This window comes from Scatophagus argus, chromosome 2, assembly GCF_020382885.2.
Source record: "Scatophagus argus isolate fScaArg1 chromosome 2, fScaArg1.pri, whole genome shotgun sequence".
Lineage (NCBI taxonomy): Eukaryota > Metazoa > Chordata > Actinopteri > Scatophagidae > Scatophagus > Scatophagus argus.
In genome coordinates this window covers 8,989,885-9,005,865 of record NC_058494.1, presented here as the reverse complement: position 1 = coordinate 9,005,865, position 15,981 = coordinate 8,989,885, and the positions used below count along the sequence as shown (strand labels likewise).

General features: G+C 42.7%; 3 protein-coding genes across 3 annotated transcripts; 2 read left to right on the top strand and 1 right to left on the bottom strand.

Annotated features, from left to right (window-relative positions):
* Positions 1-570: 570 nt before the first annotated feature.
* On the bottom strand, positions 571-7,291 carry pi4k2a (phosphatidylinositol 4-kinase type 2 alpha). The gene is made up of 9 exons (XM_046406629.1): positions 5,845-7,291; positions 3,781-3,981; positions 3,569-3,700; positions 2,826-2,979; positions 2,678-2,739; positions 2,479-2,578; positions 2,188-2,321; positions 1,982-2,041; positions 571-1,783 (listed from the first exon to the last, which is right to left on the bottom strand). Exons 1-9 carry the CDS (start codon positions 6,175-6,177, stop codon positions 1,622-1,624), a joined length of 1,338 nt encoding a protein of 445 aa, XP_046262585.1. The 5' UTR covers positions 6,178-7,291; the 3' UTR covers positions 571-1,621.
* A 425-nt stretch (positions 7,292-7,716) lies between these two features.
* On the top strand, positions 7,717-11,143 carry pgam1b (phosphoglycerate mutase 1b). The gene is made up of 4 exons (XM_046406645.1): positions 7,717-8,119; positions 9,307-9,581; positions 9,686-9,866; positions 10,516-11,143. The coding sequence occupies exons 1-4, from the start codon at positions 7,981-7,983 to the stop codon at positions 10,683-10,685; spliced, it is 765 nt and encodes a 254-aa protein (XP_046262601.1). The 5' UTR covers positions 7,717-7,980; the 3' UTR covers positions 10,686-11,143.
* A 766-nt stretch (positions 11,144-11,909) lies between these two features.
* On the top strand, positions 11,910-15,932 carry exosc1 (exosome component 1). Its single transcript, XM_046406594.1, has 8 exons — positions 11,910-12,053; positions 13,142-13,257; positions 13,549-13,623; positions 13,758-13,846; positions 13,946-13,979; positions 14,084-14,134; positions 14,416-14,500; positions 14,705-15,932. The coding sequence occupies exons 1-8, from the start codon at positions 12,026-12,028 to the stop codon at positions 14,809-14,811; spliced, it is 585 nt and encodes a 194-aa protein (XP_046262550.1). The 5' UTR covers positions 11,910-12,025; the 3' UTR covers positions 14,812-15,932.
* The last annotated feature ends 49 nt before the right edge of the window (positions 15,933-15,981 follow it).

Here is a 15,981-nt window from a genome sequence, read left to right as displayed (position 1 = left end):
ATGACTGATAAAGTCTAAATGAAGTTGCCATTAATAGTTTTCTTGTAAAACCCACATTAACTGATTTTTTTCAGCCAGGTGGGGGCTATGAAAACAAGCAGTGAACAATTACAGTTACACAGCAACTTTATCATTTGTTTTGAGGCATTTCAGGGCACCATTTCTGAGACTCTCGTTAAGCCCTGTTTTTGGTCACTACCAACTCCTGAAGGAAATACCTGGCTTTTTAGCTGCTAAATGCTCCATCGTGTTCACCTGCCAGTCGCTAACTGTATCAGTCTGCCCTACTGTTTGTCGCTGAGCACATTGCGGACAGGCTGAAAACGATGCTAATGACATCAGTTAGAGTGAACTCAAACATTAAAGTTGCAGGCCATAATACCAAAACAATGAGCTCAAAGACACTGCAACACTCTGAAGAGCTGAGGGGAACTACAGTCACGTGATAATACTCCATGGGTCCATCGCTGTAAGTTACTCTTTTCACATGTGATCCATTGTTAATATAAAATAATGTGATCGGACATCGGACTGCAAGCTTGTCTCACTCACAAATACACAAGTCATCTGTATTAATGTAATATGTTTTAATTATAATCTATCATTAAATATTACATACAAATTATACAGTGCATTGTCACAATACATTTCATGTCAGTTCAGTACAGCAGGAAGTTACTTTGTTGTTTACTTAGGTCCACCCCACAATTCAGAAAACAGAAATCAGTATGGTTGACACAAGCAGGGGCTCGTGTGAATAATGGATCCCCAATGTCTGCTTGATGGGATAATTTTGTCTTCTTTACCAGTAATTTAACTCATCGGTCAAAGAAGAAAAATTAGGTGATCCAATCATAAGCTCAACAAAGAGTTTCTTTCTTTAACCAGAAGTGTCCTCCCCGATGACTTACAGATCCTAATCTAAACGGTTCGGAGGGGCAGTGAGTAACTGTGAAACCAGTTCACATGACTTGTGTTCATTGTGTTAAGACATACACACCACTGAATGGCCAGTTCCTAAATCTTAAAGACTTAACCACAATGAACACTTCTCTTATTTGTTGAAAAATAATATGCTCATTTTGCACATGAGGCATCACTGCTTTCACCAGCCCAGGGTTTTTAACTGCAAGGGAGGGAATATGCACGAGAATATTAAAAGGCAGAGAGGTATGACAAAAAAAAAAAAACATGGAATGCAACATCTCCCATTCATGAGAGGCTTTTGACCGGCACACACGTGTGATCAAATACTGCCTGCACGCAGTTTAACATCTCACTAAAAATGTTTCTCTCTCACAGGAAGGTACAGAATCTTCATCATTTAGGTGTTAATTCTTCATTGACATCCACACAAGGCACTGAGGCTGACAGGGAAGCTATGTCATGAAATTCTTCCTCTTTTGGCCTCACCTCTCCACCCACTCACTCACATCTTTTTTTAACTAAAATATCCATAAGGAGAGGAGAGGAGAGGAGGGTGATGATTATTTCCATTTCCAGGACAGAAACTGCTGCTTTCAGATCCTGTTCTGTCTTACATCTGCACACGGACACTGCTCCCCTCCTTCGTCGCTCTGGCTTCCTGCTGTTCTTCCTCTTCCTCTTCACCGAGTCATTCCTACCACCAGGTAAAGAAGGGTCTTCTGCTCTGGAAACTCTGTGTGTACGACTCACTGTTGGCTCGCTGAGGTGCTCTGGCTGTTTCAACGATTACTGGGGGCATCTGGACCAACTGCAGGGGTGTTTTACCATCCTTCAGGGCTTGGCACAGGTTCAGGATCTTGGGATAATAAAGGTGAAAGAAAAAGTGTGTTAAAACAAAAACACCTGCATGTCAAACAGTTGAAAAAGAAGTATCAGAAACCCCTGACCTACTATTACTGTTTGGTGACAGCAGACTGTGCATGTCTTACTACAGTGACTAACAGCTTTAGACACTGCTGCTTGGACAAATGTGGTCAGAGAAGAGAAAACTCACCTGCCCCCTCATGACGGCTACTTGTTTGTGAAACTGTCCTCTGTCGAAACCAGGGTCTTTCTGTGAGACAAGAGAAACTATGTTGTACATAATGTCCACAGCCACAGAACTGAGTCATCTTCCTCTCCGTCTTGCATTTACTTCAATTTCAGCATCCATTTCTCAGCCAGATTCTGTCTTAAATTAAAAATTGTTGTCCTGCATACCTTGAATAATTCATACAAGTCCTCTTCTAGGTCTTTGATGAAATTTGGGTCAGAGAGTTTGGGCAGGACCAGTTCTCTGATTTCCTGTGAGAAAGGAACCTTGGCCTGGGAAAGCCACGCCCAGTAGAAGGGGTCTGGTGATTGGACAACAGAACTGTGGCTTAATGATTACGTATATAAAAATAATAGTAATTATACAGTGACAAGATATTTTTGAGGGGAAATAATCTTGAGTCAAATCAAAATGAGATACAATGATTGACTAAAGACAATGTCACTGTAGATGCTCACAGGCTCTCCAAGAGTCAGGGTGTTTGAGGGGGAACGCAAGGCCGTTGTCTATAGCTGCCAATTTGATGATGGGATCCTTTACTACCACCCAGTCCGTGTCCTACAGAGATAAAGATACAGGTATAAATAAAGACATATAGGCATCAGCATTTTAAAACACTGTGTGTGTGTGTGTGTGTGTGTGTGTGTGTGTCTTCACCCTATTCCCAACAGGGTCCATGGGACAATCATACTTCAGCAACCAGTTGTCATTTCCCCTGTCTAAAAAGATACCCAAAATAGAGAAAATATTAAAATTCAAAATCCTAACAAAATCGGAGTTTGTGCTGAGCAGGCCGACTGCGCACCTGTGTTCCTGATGATGTAATCAAGGACTACAAGCCGCTCAAACTGCAGCTGGAGTTGACGGTTGGTGTTTTCGGGCAACGGCTCCGCTTCAAACTTCCGCAGCCAGAAATCTGCATCCTTGTACCCATCAACAAAGAGCTGGAAGGAACCAACCTGGTGGAGGAGCAAGTGATCAGGGTCTTGATTTTAGACACAGAACACATATTCTCTGGATGTTTGGCCCTTTTTACATTGCAAAGCCATTGTTCTGAATGTACTGAACTGAGTTAAAGTAAAACTAGCCCTAAAACCTTTGACGAATTAAGATCTGGTCTTCTTGTTGCGTAGCAGCATCACCTTGTAGTGAGACTGTTTTTTTAACTGTTGTTTAGGATCAATAATGAAACTTGTGTATTTTCAATTTCTTCACAGGCCAAACAGAAACAACAGATCAGTGTTTTTCTGCCTTAGCCAAAATGACATTCGGAGGCAGAAATTAGTTATTATAATAAATATCACAATCAACACCAAAAAGTTTACACCTGTTCTCTGGGGCTGTCGAAAGTCGTTCAGAGAAAACCCTGAAATGACTAAGTGAAGTCAAAGTGGACAAAACACATAATCAACTAATAAAATCCAGAAGTTTTCATTTAAAGAGCTTTGGTGAAATTTTCCTTTACTAGTCACTGGATGGATTGTGCCTGTTTGATCAACATTACACAGCAGTTTGTCACTTGTGCAGTACAACAATTCATCAGATTACCTTTGGTGGCAGCCCAATCCTGTGGAAGCGCTGGCCGACTTTGGGCACCTTCTCCAGGGCTAATCTCTTTCCTCGAGACTTCACCCTGTCTATGGCACTGTAGTTGAATGTTTCACTCGCCAGGTACACCACCTAGAGTGGAAAAGACAGATTAAGAGGGGGGGGAATTTTCCATATGGTCTTCTGCATGCAGCAGCAGTGTGTGTCTGCACCTTGGTCCTGGGAACGATGTTGAGCTCCAGCTTCTGATCAACCAGGCTAGCCCCGGCCTCCGAGAGGTAACCCTGGTTCAGGACCAAACAGTCGCGGCCAAAGCAACAGGGACAACACAGTTTCTGGAGCCACTTGGTCCACTTGGGGTTTAGCTGGCCATAGGGCTCTTCATTCTTAGGTTTGAACACGCCAATGATTTTCTGCAGAGGGAGACAGAGTGGGAGAAAGTGAGAAATATAATCAGGAAAGAGAGAGAGAGCAGAACCCAAAGGAAATTAGAGAAGAAACGTTTGGATGGGGTTGAGATAATTATATTGTTGAATGCAAGGACGGTGTTCCCCTTTGTAAACTTGAAAATGACTGAAACAGGTAGAGCATACAGAGGGACAGTGGGAAAATGGATTATGCTGCAGGAGGGGTTTAAAATGACACTTCTTAAAACCTGTCACAGATGAAATCCACTGTGACTGGCACGAACGGAAGTTGTCTGTAGAAAGTGAAACGTCTTTACAGCCCATATGGGTTGAGTTTTTGATTAGCGAGAAATTATGATGGTGTCACTTTCAAGCTGTATATCGAAAGATCACATGTTGCATTACATTATGACACACACACGCTTACACATGCACTATTACGACGTGAAATCATTGAAAAGAATTATATCCTCACTGAGAGCTAGCACATGACTACTAAGCACATTGGTGACTCACTAAAGAAACTGGAGAGGAGGGGGGTGGGGGACAATGGGAGTGGGTCATTGGATAAAAACCTCATGCACACAGCTTAGAATGCTTACTTCTGTTTTGTAAGCCTCTAGTGAGTGGGGAACGTGGCACATAAACAGCCTGGACTATCTTGTCTTGAACAAATTGACAATAAGAGTGAAATTTGTAAGGATCCAGCCTTAAACTTCAAAGACACACTTCCTTTTTTTTATTTTAATATGGAGGAGCACAGTCAGAGGACACTGTTTCGGAGTTGCTCAAGACCTTTATTGGTCGGGTCCAGCAGGCTGATCAAAGTTTACTGTCATTGATCTGGGATGATTTAGAAAAAGTCAAAAGATGTTGTTGAGAGGGCGACAAGGAAAAGAATGCTGTATAATGGTCTATGTGTGGATTCCCTGATTTGTCAGAGCAATTTGTTAAAAACAAAGTTCCTCAACAGACATTTAAGACTTTGTTCTTTAATCAGACTTGCAGTATGGGGACGAGAGCAATAAAACGAGGAAAGCCAGCTGATAAACATCTTATCTGTGATTGTGCACTAGTTGTTGGCATAACGGTGAGAACTGATCACAGATGGACGTTCACCAACAGACTACCTGCCAGCACAATTGTGCTTACATGGATAATAAAAGTGTCTTTGGGGAGGGCTGATCAACTGGGCCAGAAAGCTCAAAAATTCCTCTTGAAAAGTGTAAATGTTGATTATGTTTTCAAGAAAACATATGACCTATTTATCCATTTAAATATATCTGTCATTTGAAGTGTTCTGTCATACAGAGAATACAGGAACAAGCTGGTGGGGCTTATCGACATTAAACTTTGCCAGAGAAGGTGAGCAGGGGGACTCTGTTATGTCAGCCTGGTGGGTACTACAAGATGACTTTGGCAACAAAGAACTTTCATAGAAAGTAATTTATCCGACCATGAAAGATCTAATCTAAAATGTAATGTTATTGTGATTTGTGTGTAATGTATTTCATTAATTGACAGTATTCAAACTGCCAGCGCTGCAGATCTATGCTCTATTTTTCTATGTTTTTATGACCTGCCAGGTGAAGCAATTTTATACCTCGGTGGACAATGGAGTTGTATTCTATTCTATGAATTTGGTTATCTAAGTTCCTTAAACTGGAAAATGCAGATTCATGACTTACAGCCTATCTGCCAAGTCATCACAGGCCTTTCCTAGAAGCGACTAACAGAGTGAAAACAGTCTTGCAGTCACTGCATCACACAACACTTCAGATTCCAGCTATGACTCCAGCGGCTGGGGCCGTTAGCCTTACATCAACGGTCGGTAATCGGTAAGTGAATGTTAGCAGCTGCTCTTCTTACCCCCTGCGAGTCTTTGACAAAGTAGCTTCCACTGGATCCTTGGTAGATCCTCTCCGGGTAGATCCCCTCCTCTATGGCTCGCTCGGCCTTTCGGATGATCTCTCTGAACTCGGGATCCTCCGGGAACTCGTTCCTGTGGGGCTCCCGGGGCGAACTCCCTCGGTCTAGAAGCGGCTGTCTCTCCCTGCTGCGCCCCGGGCTCCCGGCCGGGATGCGCACTACCGAGCCCGGTGTGCTCCCAAATGCGCCTCGGGGGCTGGTGGGCTCTGTGGGACAGTAGCTGAAATCACCGGAGTCCCTGAGCGGAGAGACAAGCGGACTCGTCTCGTCCATGATTTTGAAGGTGGACGAGGAATTATTCTAACTTCTGGAGAGAGAAAAGAAACAGAGAACAAGACGAGACAGAAGAGAAAAAGAAATCCGGACGATTGTTTTGTTGGCTAGTAGTGACGCTGGCTAACAAGGAAACACTGAAAAAAAAAGAAAAATCAGATGACTGTCAGCTTCCGGGAAGCGGACGTTGAGTGTTTTGAGCTTTAGCCAATCAGCGTTCAACTGCTCCTGTCAACAACTTTGTCTCTAGTGCTGATTGGACACGTTCGTTCCGCTCACAAAAGACACGTGACAAATAGTTAACCAAATCAATTAACTGTCTCAAAAGGTGCTTTTAAGGGGCTGGAGAATAATCGTTTTATATGCGGTTGTCAGACTGGTCAGTCTCTGTAATTCCTGTCGCCTGAGGGGATATATAAAGCTACACACAACTCCACCCTACTTCAAAATCTTCCCAGATTCATTTGACAAAAACCTGGACAAGAAATGTTGAGTTAAACGGATGGCTGAATGATTTTATTTGTCAGCGGCAAGATTCAAGGGACCAAGATATTGCAAATAATGTATTAAAAAAACCTTTATCTTTGATAGTGCACAATACTTTACAATTTAATTTTTCGCACTTTTATTCCTGTGACTCAGGACAAGTTAATCACGTCTGCAATATTAGCCTGTCGGCTATATGGAGGTCATACTTTTAATTGGGTTTCTCTATGTTTAGGCCCAACAACGGACTTGTTGTTATTACTGGAAGATAAGATAAAATAAGATAATCCTTTATTAGTCCCACGGTGGAGAAATTTACAGTGACACAGCAGCAAGGATGATAGTAAGACAGCAGAATCAAACACAAAGACACATCGCAGAGCGAGACATACCAATAAGTAAACAATCAAACAAACAATGAACGTAAGAAAACGTTGGTAAACAGTGGACTAATTGTTGGCTGAACTTCACACAAGTTTTAATGTATAAATGTTGCCCTGAGCGAGTTGCTTATTGTAAAGAGTGAATGAATGGATGAGTGTGGTCTACTAGACACAGTACTGGGAAGGAGAGACCTACGGTATCTCTCCTTCTACCCACTACCTCCACTGGGTTGTGCTAGCCTTCATAACCAACACATTCAGCCTCTTCCTATTAGCGATGTAAATGCTGCTGCCCCACACCACCCCATAGAAGATGGCTGATGGCAGCAGAGTCATAAAAGGCAATCTACCTTTAGGAGATGAGGAATGAGAGTGTGGCGGCAGTGCAGTTTGCTGGTGCTGCTCCTCAGATAACAGCCGCAGCAAACAAGTAAATGAACACAGATCTGGATCGATATTTGAACCTGTAGCTTATCCTGTGACTTACTGGTGTTTGAAGATATCTAAACTAGTATTTTTTTCTCTCTGTCTGTCTACGTGAACGCTCATGAGATGAGTTGGTTTCCCCATATGATGCTCTAACGCCAGCCTTCGCGACACGCCGCTGGCCGTGTGGACGTGCCGCCGTGCGCATCCTCCTGCCTGCCTCCTCCTCCGGCGCACACAGCTCGTCTTCTGATTGGCGGAAACCAGCAGGAAGAGCGCTCGGTTCGTGAGATCTGTCAAGTTCGGACAGCTCAGTCCACTCTACAAACCTACAGCGGCCACAGTCTGTCCTTCCATTGCTCCAAACATACTTCGCCCGCGTCTTTGTTCTCGCGTTTGGTGTTGTGGCGAAATTAGGACAAATTTGCGGTCGTTGCTGCCGCGTGTGAAGGAGAGTCACTCACTCCAGATATTCCGGAAATACAGCGCAGAGGGCATCGGTGTGAGGATGGCTGCCTACAAGCTGGTCCTGATCCGCCATGGGGAGAGTTGCTGGAACCAGGAGAACCGTTTCTGCGGCTGGTTCGACGCAGACCTGAGTGAGACCGGGGTGCAGGAGGCGAAGAGAGGCGGACAAGCACTGAAAGGTAGGCTGGTGGCCTAATCGGGCTTTCTCTCGGTCATTGGGTTAAGCCGTTACACGCTTATGCAACTCTGGCGGATGGACAAACAGGTAGTCGGCCCACTGCGACACATGACAAGCCAAGAGCAGCAGCGGCAGCAACAGCAGGGGGAGGGACAGAGATTAGTGTGGAAGTGTCTGAATCAGTGTGTTTGATAGGTGTTTTAGTCTCTGAAATAGGTGGAGGGGCCACCCATCCGGACCAGTCTGGAAACCCTTGGTTTTAACGCTCCTTGATTTTCAAAGGGCTACCTCAACCACCAGCACAGAGCAGCACAGACAATAATTATAATTTGTCTTGTCGATAAATGACATATGTTGTGTAATGAAATTGGTAAGTGAATTTAACAGCATTGATGCCATCTATTTACAGATGTCCATGACGATTTTACTGGAATGTTGGAAGATTTTCTTAGTTTGCTGCTGCTGTATTCGGACACATTCATTTCCATGTAGTGTCGTGAGCAAAAGGTGATTGAGCCCATAGCTTCAGCCACAGCTTCATTGTTAGTAAAAAGCTTTGAATATTGTCATCTGATGTTATAATCAAATCAGCAGAAAAAAAATGAACAAAAAGCATATTATCTGCATTTGGGAACATGTACATGTTGATTTATCATTTATCATGGCTGATAAATGTAAAGACGTGTCTTTCAGGTCTGATTAATGATGAAGCATGAGCTCAGACTGCTAAGCGAAGGTGCCTCGTGTTATCGGTGTGGATTACTGCTGTTTGCTGACTGAAATGTTGCTATTCACTGTGATGGATTTTGTGGAGTTATGTGAAGTGGAGAGGGGAAACATTGGGGCAGTTTTACAATTCTCCTCCGCCACATCATTTGACATATTTTCCTTTCTGCCAGGCACACACCCCTGTTGGTTTTGTGCGACCCAGAAATCTTCTGCAGGCACATCCTGCAGAGGCCCCAGTCTGCCAAATTCCCATGATGTAGCACTGCCTCTGACTAAGCAAAAGCAACTATGTGAATGCAAGGAAAGAAGCAACTAACCCTAACCCCAACCCTAACCAAAAGCTGTTTAATGTAGCAGTAGCTGTAATTTAGCAAATTTAGCAAAAATAAATTAGAATGAAACCTCTCTTCATCTCACACTTTCTTCTTCCATCTTTCTTGTGTCTCTGTTTCACCTCAGATGCTGGCTATGAATTTGATATCTGCTACACCTCTGTCCTGAAGCGGGCTATCCGCACCCTGTGGTTCGTTCTGGACAGCATTGACCAGATGTGGCTGCCCGTCCACCGGACCTGGCGCCTTAATGAGCGCCACTACGGTGGCCTGACTGGGCTGAACAAGGCTGAAACAGCTGCTAAACATGGAGAAGCCCAGGTCAAGATCTGGAGGCGCTCTTTCGATATTCCTCCCCCACCCATGGATGAGGGGCATGACTTCTATCAGACCATAAGCAAGGTGATGCCCCAGGGAAACAGCACCGTGTCTTTCTCTCATATAAAGACAGACATGTTTGTGACATTTGTGTAAGGACACATTGACAACATTAACTTTCATTTTAGGACCGGCGTTACGCCGACCTGACAGAGGACCAGCTGCCCAGCTGTGAGAGTCTCAAGGACACCATTGCCAGGGCACTGCCCTACTGGAACGAAGAGATCGTCCCACAGATCAAAGAGGGGAAGAGGGTGCTGATTGCTGCCCATGGCAACAGTCTCCGAGGCATCGTGAAGCACCTCGAGGGTGAGCAAAGAGGCGCCTAAAGGGTTTATGCCATGTTAAATTATAAAAACTTCATATTTATTAATTATTCAAACTTCCAAGGAGTCTCCTGTGTAATTAAACAATCTGCAGTGGGAATCTTCTCTCCGTCTGATGAGCCACATTGCCACTACTGTAACAGTCTGTCTATTGGCAATAAGCTTGATGCCAAGTGAAACCTCACAGGCACTAACTCCATTTGACATGTTTGCTCAGAATAAAATTACGAGATTCACTCCGTGCTGGATTCACTGTCTTACTGTTGCTGATGTAACTAGGAGCAACACTAATGTATAAACAAAGGAGCATTTCAGAAACATTTTTGCTGCAAAAGGCTTACAGGAGAGGATTATTTTACTAAATCACGATCAGAATTGATGTAGAATTTTTGAAATTAATTTTTGCAAAAGTTACCTAAAGGCTAACGTATTTTATTGTTAGTGATTTAGCTTAAGAATATCTCGTTAAGTTGTTAAGTGCACAGTATTACACTGTTTCACTCTCAAAACATTGGTGAGCATTTTTTTGTGAGCAAAAGGTCTCCATCTTCATCATGCTTACATGCATACCTGATTAACCATGTGAAATGAAAGTGGATCATGAACTCTGCTTGTATGTTACTGTTTCCCAGGTATGTCAGAGGAGGCCATCATGGAGCTGAACCTGCCCACAGGTATCCCCATTGTGTATGAGCTCGACAAGAATCTGAAGCCTTTAGGACCCATGCAATTCCTGGGAGACGAAGAGACCGTCAAGAAGGCCATGGAGGCTGTTGCCGCTCAGGGCAAAGTCAAGAAATAGACACCCCGCAACATCAATCATGTGCTCTTCAGTTGTCAAGTTATTACAAGGTCATTTCCTGTTACTGTCGTCACAGAGTTGCGCGCACACAGACACACTGTGCACTTTATTTTGATAAAACCCAACACATTTTAGAATTTGATTTGATTGGTCTTTACTTTGTGACATGCTACATACATTTCTTTATTAGACAATGAATATGCTGTAATATGGTTTAAGCACTGACCAAAATACAAAAATTAGGGACCAGTGAATAGGAGCAAACATAGACTACCCCTGCAGAGTGGTTCTGAGTATTCCTTCCTACTTATGGTCCATGTTGGTGAAACCCAGAAGGAACCGTATAACTTATAGAGTAACCCTGGCTGTTGTTAAAAGGGCAAGATGATGTGCTCTGCACTGCTGATTATTATTTGCTGTGGCATTGTGAGAAAAAGAATAAATGTTGTGTACCATCATGTGATGAAATCTTTTATCAGTCTGTCAACACCTTCCACCTGAACTATCCACTCTGCTCTTTTGAATCATATGGTTATGGATATGGATGGTTGGGTGCAGTTGCACATGAAAAACAGTAGTAGATACATTGTTTTTAAAGGGAGGCAAAACTACATATAATAAAACATGGCATGTAATATTAGAGCGATGTTATACTGCTACTACAGAGAATTAAAAATACAAAATAAATATGAAAGTACCATGAAACCACTGTGAAGTCGCCACAGATTATCTGACATGCACCGTTGAGCTATATATTACAGATCCTGTAGGAATATGATGCTTACAGCATAGATTCAATTAACAAATGTGAAATCATAGTTTTGCAGTTTGACATCAATTTATTTTGACATCAAGAAATGTTCATGCAAATATAAGATGACTGTCACGTCACAGTGTACAAACAAACAAAAAATCATCTTGCACATATCACTACATTATGAAAATGACAGTCTAAAGTATAAGTATAAATTGCCAAGTTCCTTATTAATGAGCAAAACTGGGCCCAATTACCATCGTTTTGGTATATTTGATAAATTTCAGTAATTTAAAATGTATTGAATAATTAATGATTAATATGTTTTAATATTAAGTTGTTGTTGATAATGATGTTTTGTGGAAGTAACTGTACGGAATATAACCCATTAAATTGTGTTTGGGTACTTACGTAACATGTGTTACGTAACATGTGCCATGCTTGTTGAGGCCATGTGTGCCTCAACAAGCATGGCGGATAGGACCGTCCTTCATTTTTTTTCCACTCAACGTCTGACAGGCCAATCGGAATCGACTCTAGCCCTACGTCACAGCCAATCGGCTTATGAGCTGCTCTTCTCGAAAACATGTCGCCCATGAAGCTGTGTGTTCCAGGTGAGGTTTACAGATTTGAAGTTCCTTGCGCTTAGCATGGCGTTGAAGCATACATTAGACGACTTTTATCGCTTTGTGCTCATGTTGGATTTGGGAGACGTCGCTGTGTTGAGTGATAATATACGTCGACAGCGTAAAATCCTGTTAATTGTTTTCAGCTGCCATGCGTGAAGGAGGCTTTGGGCTCCCAGCGAAGTTTGCTGCTTATGTTCCGATACTTCTAAATGTATCCGGTGAACATGAGTCGGTATAGGTGCGTTCGTGGATATTACGTGCAATTATTTTACGGGTAATTGCTGTACTAACGCAGGACTGTGAGCTGCTGACTTTTACTTTCACGGCAGGTTTCATCTCCAGCCCTGCCCATCGCCTCGGGCAGGACAGCAGCATTCCTTCTCTCGCTTGTTTTGACCCACCCAAGAGAAATCCTCGCGTTTATGGAGTGAGTGGCAGTCCGAAACAACGTGTTTTACGCAGAAGGACTGTCTGAGCAGCGATAGTGACTTTTTTTAAAATTTGGATTTGATAAACTTGGATGGAAACACTAGTTCTTGACAGTATTAATACGGTGTTGTTTCTGTGAAGATCATGCAGGTATTCAGTATCAGTATTACGTATCATGGTAATGCTGACGTTAAAACGCTGAAATGAGCCAGATATGTGAGAAATAATTTTCATACTTAGCAGACAGGGTCGTGTTTGGTTGTGGACAGTTTTGTTCATTTCTCGGGGTGTTGTTCAGAGGATTATAAATAAATCTGTCACCAATATGCTGTACAAAGTCCTTGTCAACAGACTGGGAATGGAAACAGATACCCCACGAATATTGTTGGGCTGCAGTGTTAGTCCTAGGAAACTTACGAAAAATATACTGACAAATAAAGTTTGAAGTTTAAATATATGCTGTGTTGTTAATGAGGGTCATTTGTCTTTTAGTCCAAAGGTTGAAGTTTTATCTCACAAAAGTGTGTTATTTTGTTATATTTTAGCAAAGATGATCCACCTCCACTTTAAAAGTCGCATATAATATACTATGTATAGCTTTTCTCCAGTGCTACCCCTGACTTTCCCCTTCCTTTTGTCTCCAGGTGAAAAACTGTGCAGTGTGGAAGACTGTATTCCTGGCACAGGGGTATACCTGCGGCACGGCTACATATACTCCTCTCTAGCAGGCTACGTGCTCAGGAAAAATGAGGGAGAGGAGGTGAGGAGTGTGGTGGGTAGGAGGGAGGTGGCGAAAGCTGCAGGAGCCATCAGGCATGTAGGAGTGCCAGAGTGAAGATGTTACACAACATCTGTGAATGTGACTGAACTGAAATAGGTTTCGTCAGTGCACCATATTTTAGGTGACAGGTGTTTTCTTCAGGCTGTTTTGAACCGGAGTCAGTAAAACTGATCTGGTTTTGGGTGGCTTGAGTGCATGCGTGTGTGTGTGTGTGTGTGCATGCGTGTGTGTGTGCATGCATTAATATGTACAATGTTTGTCTCTTCCTAGTTGCCAGTGATCTCAGTGGTCAGGGAAACAGAAACACAACTACTACCAGATGTAGGAGCAATTGTCACCTGTAAGGTATGCGCTGAAACCAGATACTATTATTATTATACTATACAATACTATTTTCAATAACTTAATGATCTGATTAAGTGGTCTTGTGCAGTTTAAATTTAGTTTGTCTTGAGCCTTACTGATTTTTGCTCGGACAGGTGACCAGCATCAACCCCAGGTTCGCCAAGGTTCACATCCTGTATGTGGGCTCCACGCCACTGAAAGACCGCTTCAGAGGGACAATCAGGTAACCTCCAAAACGCAGTCTCCAAAGTGAAATCATGCTCTATGTCATATTTCTCTGCATCATTTCCAAAAATTGAGCCCACTCCGTCTGTCTCTACAGAAAAGAAGATGTGCGTGCAACAGAGAAAGACAAGGTGTGTTTGGCTTCATGTCTTCCCTCAGATCATCATCAGTTCCTGCTTACTTATCAGTCTGATATGACATGCTGAGCATAAAGCTGTAGTCTGTATTGTTGCAGGTGGAAACGTACAAAAGCTTCAGACCTGGCGACATCGTCCTGGCAAAAGTGGTATCCTTCACGTGCCATCGGATCTGAGACAAATAGATTTCTCTTTCAAAGACAATTCATCAGCTATGGAAACAAGTCTGCCCAACTCCCCCATCTGCTTCCATATAATTTTTTAGTTTTCCTCTGAAATTCCTAAATCCAGAATGTCTGTTGTCTTGATCCCCGGGATTGTCTTGATGATTACTAAAATGCGATATGACAGATGCACATTTTCAGCTGTTTTTGGATATCCAGCTTTGATGTTTACTTCTGTGGCGTTAACACTTGACCTTTGACGTCAGATCTCTCTCGGTGACGTGCAGTCTAACTACCTGTTGACAACAGCAGAGAATGAACTGGGGGTTGTGGTGGCACACAGCGAATCAGGTAAGTCGTTTCTCCGTTAGCCAAAACGCAGGATTCCAACTCCACACTGCACATGCTGATGGTTTCCTTTCGGAACACAAGGTGGTGATAGAGTAGTCGACCACATAGCTGCAAGGGAAAGATTTGCTTCCATAGACGGTTATCATCGTGTTTAATTTGACTTTTTATTAACCACATTTTGTCATGTTTTCTTTTGTGAATCAGGTGCCCAAATGATTCCCATCAGCTGGTGTGAGATGCAGTGTCCACGGACGCACGTCAAAGAGTTCCGCAAAGTGGCACGAGTACAGCCCGAGTATCTCCAGGCGTGAGAGCCCTGAGACGTCTTTATTCCACAAGGAACACACGGCTTCCCCTCCCTCCTTGTCATGAAGCAGCATCCCGACTCTGTTTTGGACTTTTCTCGAAAGACTAGGTGACATCGATATTGTTGGCTTCTTCTGGTTTCATGTCCGATAGTGTTTTTAAATAGTGTTTTCCATTTGTATTAATCTAATGTGCCAGCTTGAAAACACAAAAGCAACGTCAGACCAAAAGATTTTAAACTAAATTCAGTGCAGTGACAGGAATGTAGTTTGCTTTTTAAAGTTGCCTTTAAATTGCCTGATGGAAAACTGATCAGAATTGTCCGACTCAGTTCTCTCATGATGTTACATTTAAGGAGCCAAAGCTGCCAAACTTTATAAGTGACCACTGTCTTTAGAGGCTGACTGCATCAGAAATTTGTACTTGGTAAACACAATGTTTGTCAGATGCAGGATTTACTTAGTTTCGCTTCAGATCATCAGGTCGCTTGAAGGATGAAGTAGTGCACGTTGCTGGGTGCATAAATGTGAGACTTGATTTAGACAAGGCCCAGACTCCGTCTCATGTAAAGACAAAAATGACTCTGTGTTGTAGTGGTGGAAATCATTCAAAGGCTGGTGGCATTTTCACTCTTGGGTCTGAAATAGGGACGCCTGGACCAAAAAGTGAGCGCTGCTCTTTGAAACTTCTTTTGCATGTACAGGGCTCACTTTTTTTTTCTCTTTTCTTTAACTTGTCCATAAATGTGAAAAAAACATTGATTTAGTTGAAATACATTTAATCTCCTCAGGCTCATTATTTCTTTCTCATCTTTAACTTCTGCTTTCAAGTAAACTGATGGACAAACATCCACCCAACAGTTTTATAGGAAAATGAATGTGATGAGAGCCTAATGTTCAGTCAGAATGACAACACAGTTACCATGCACGGAATACTGAAGAACAACATGATAGTCGATTGTTTTTTTTTTTTGCTTGTACAACACATTAAAGCTGAACAATTATGAAACAGCAGGCAAGCAGTAATGATCGCATTTTATCTTGCCCTTGGATTTTCCCTGTTTTTATTTTACAGCCGACTTTGTTCATGTGCAGGATAAAGAATAAAATGACTATCAAAACCACAAGTGTGTTTCCCATCATTGCCCAGACTAAGGGATGTGTTTTGTATTCGGT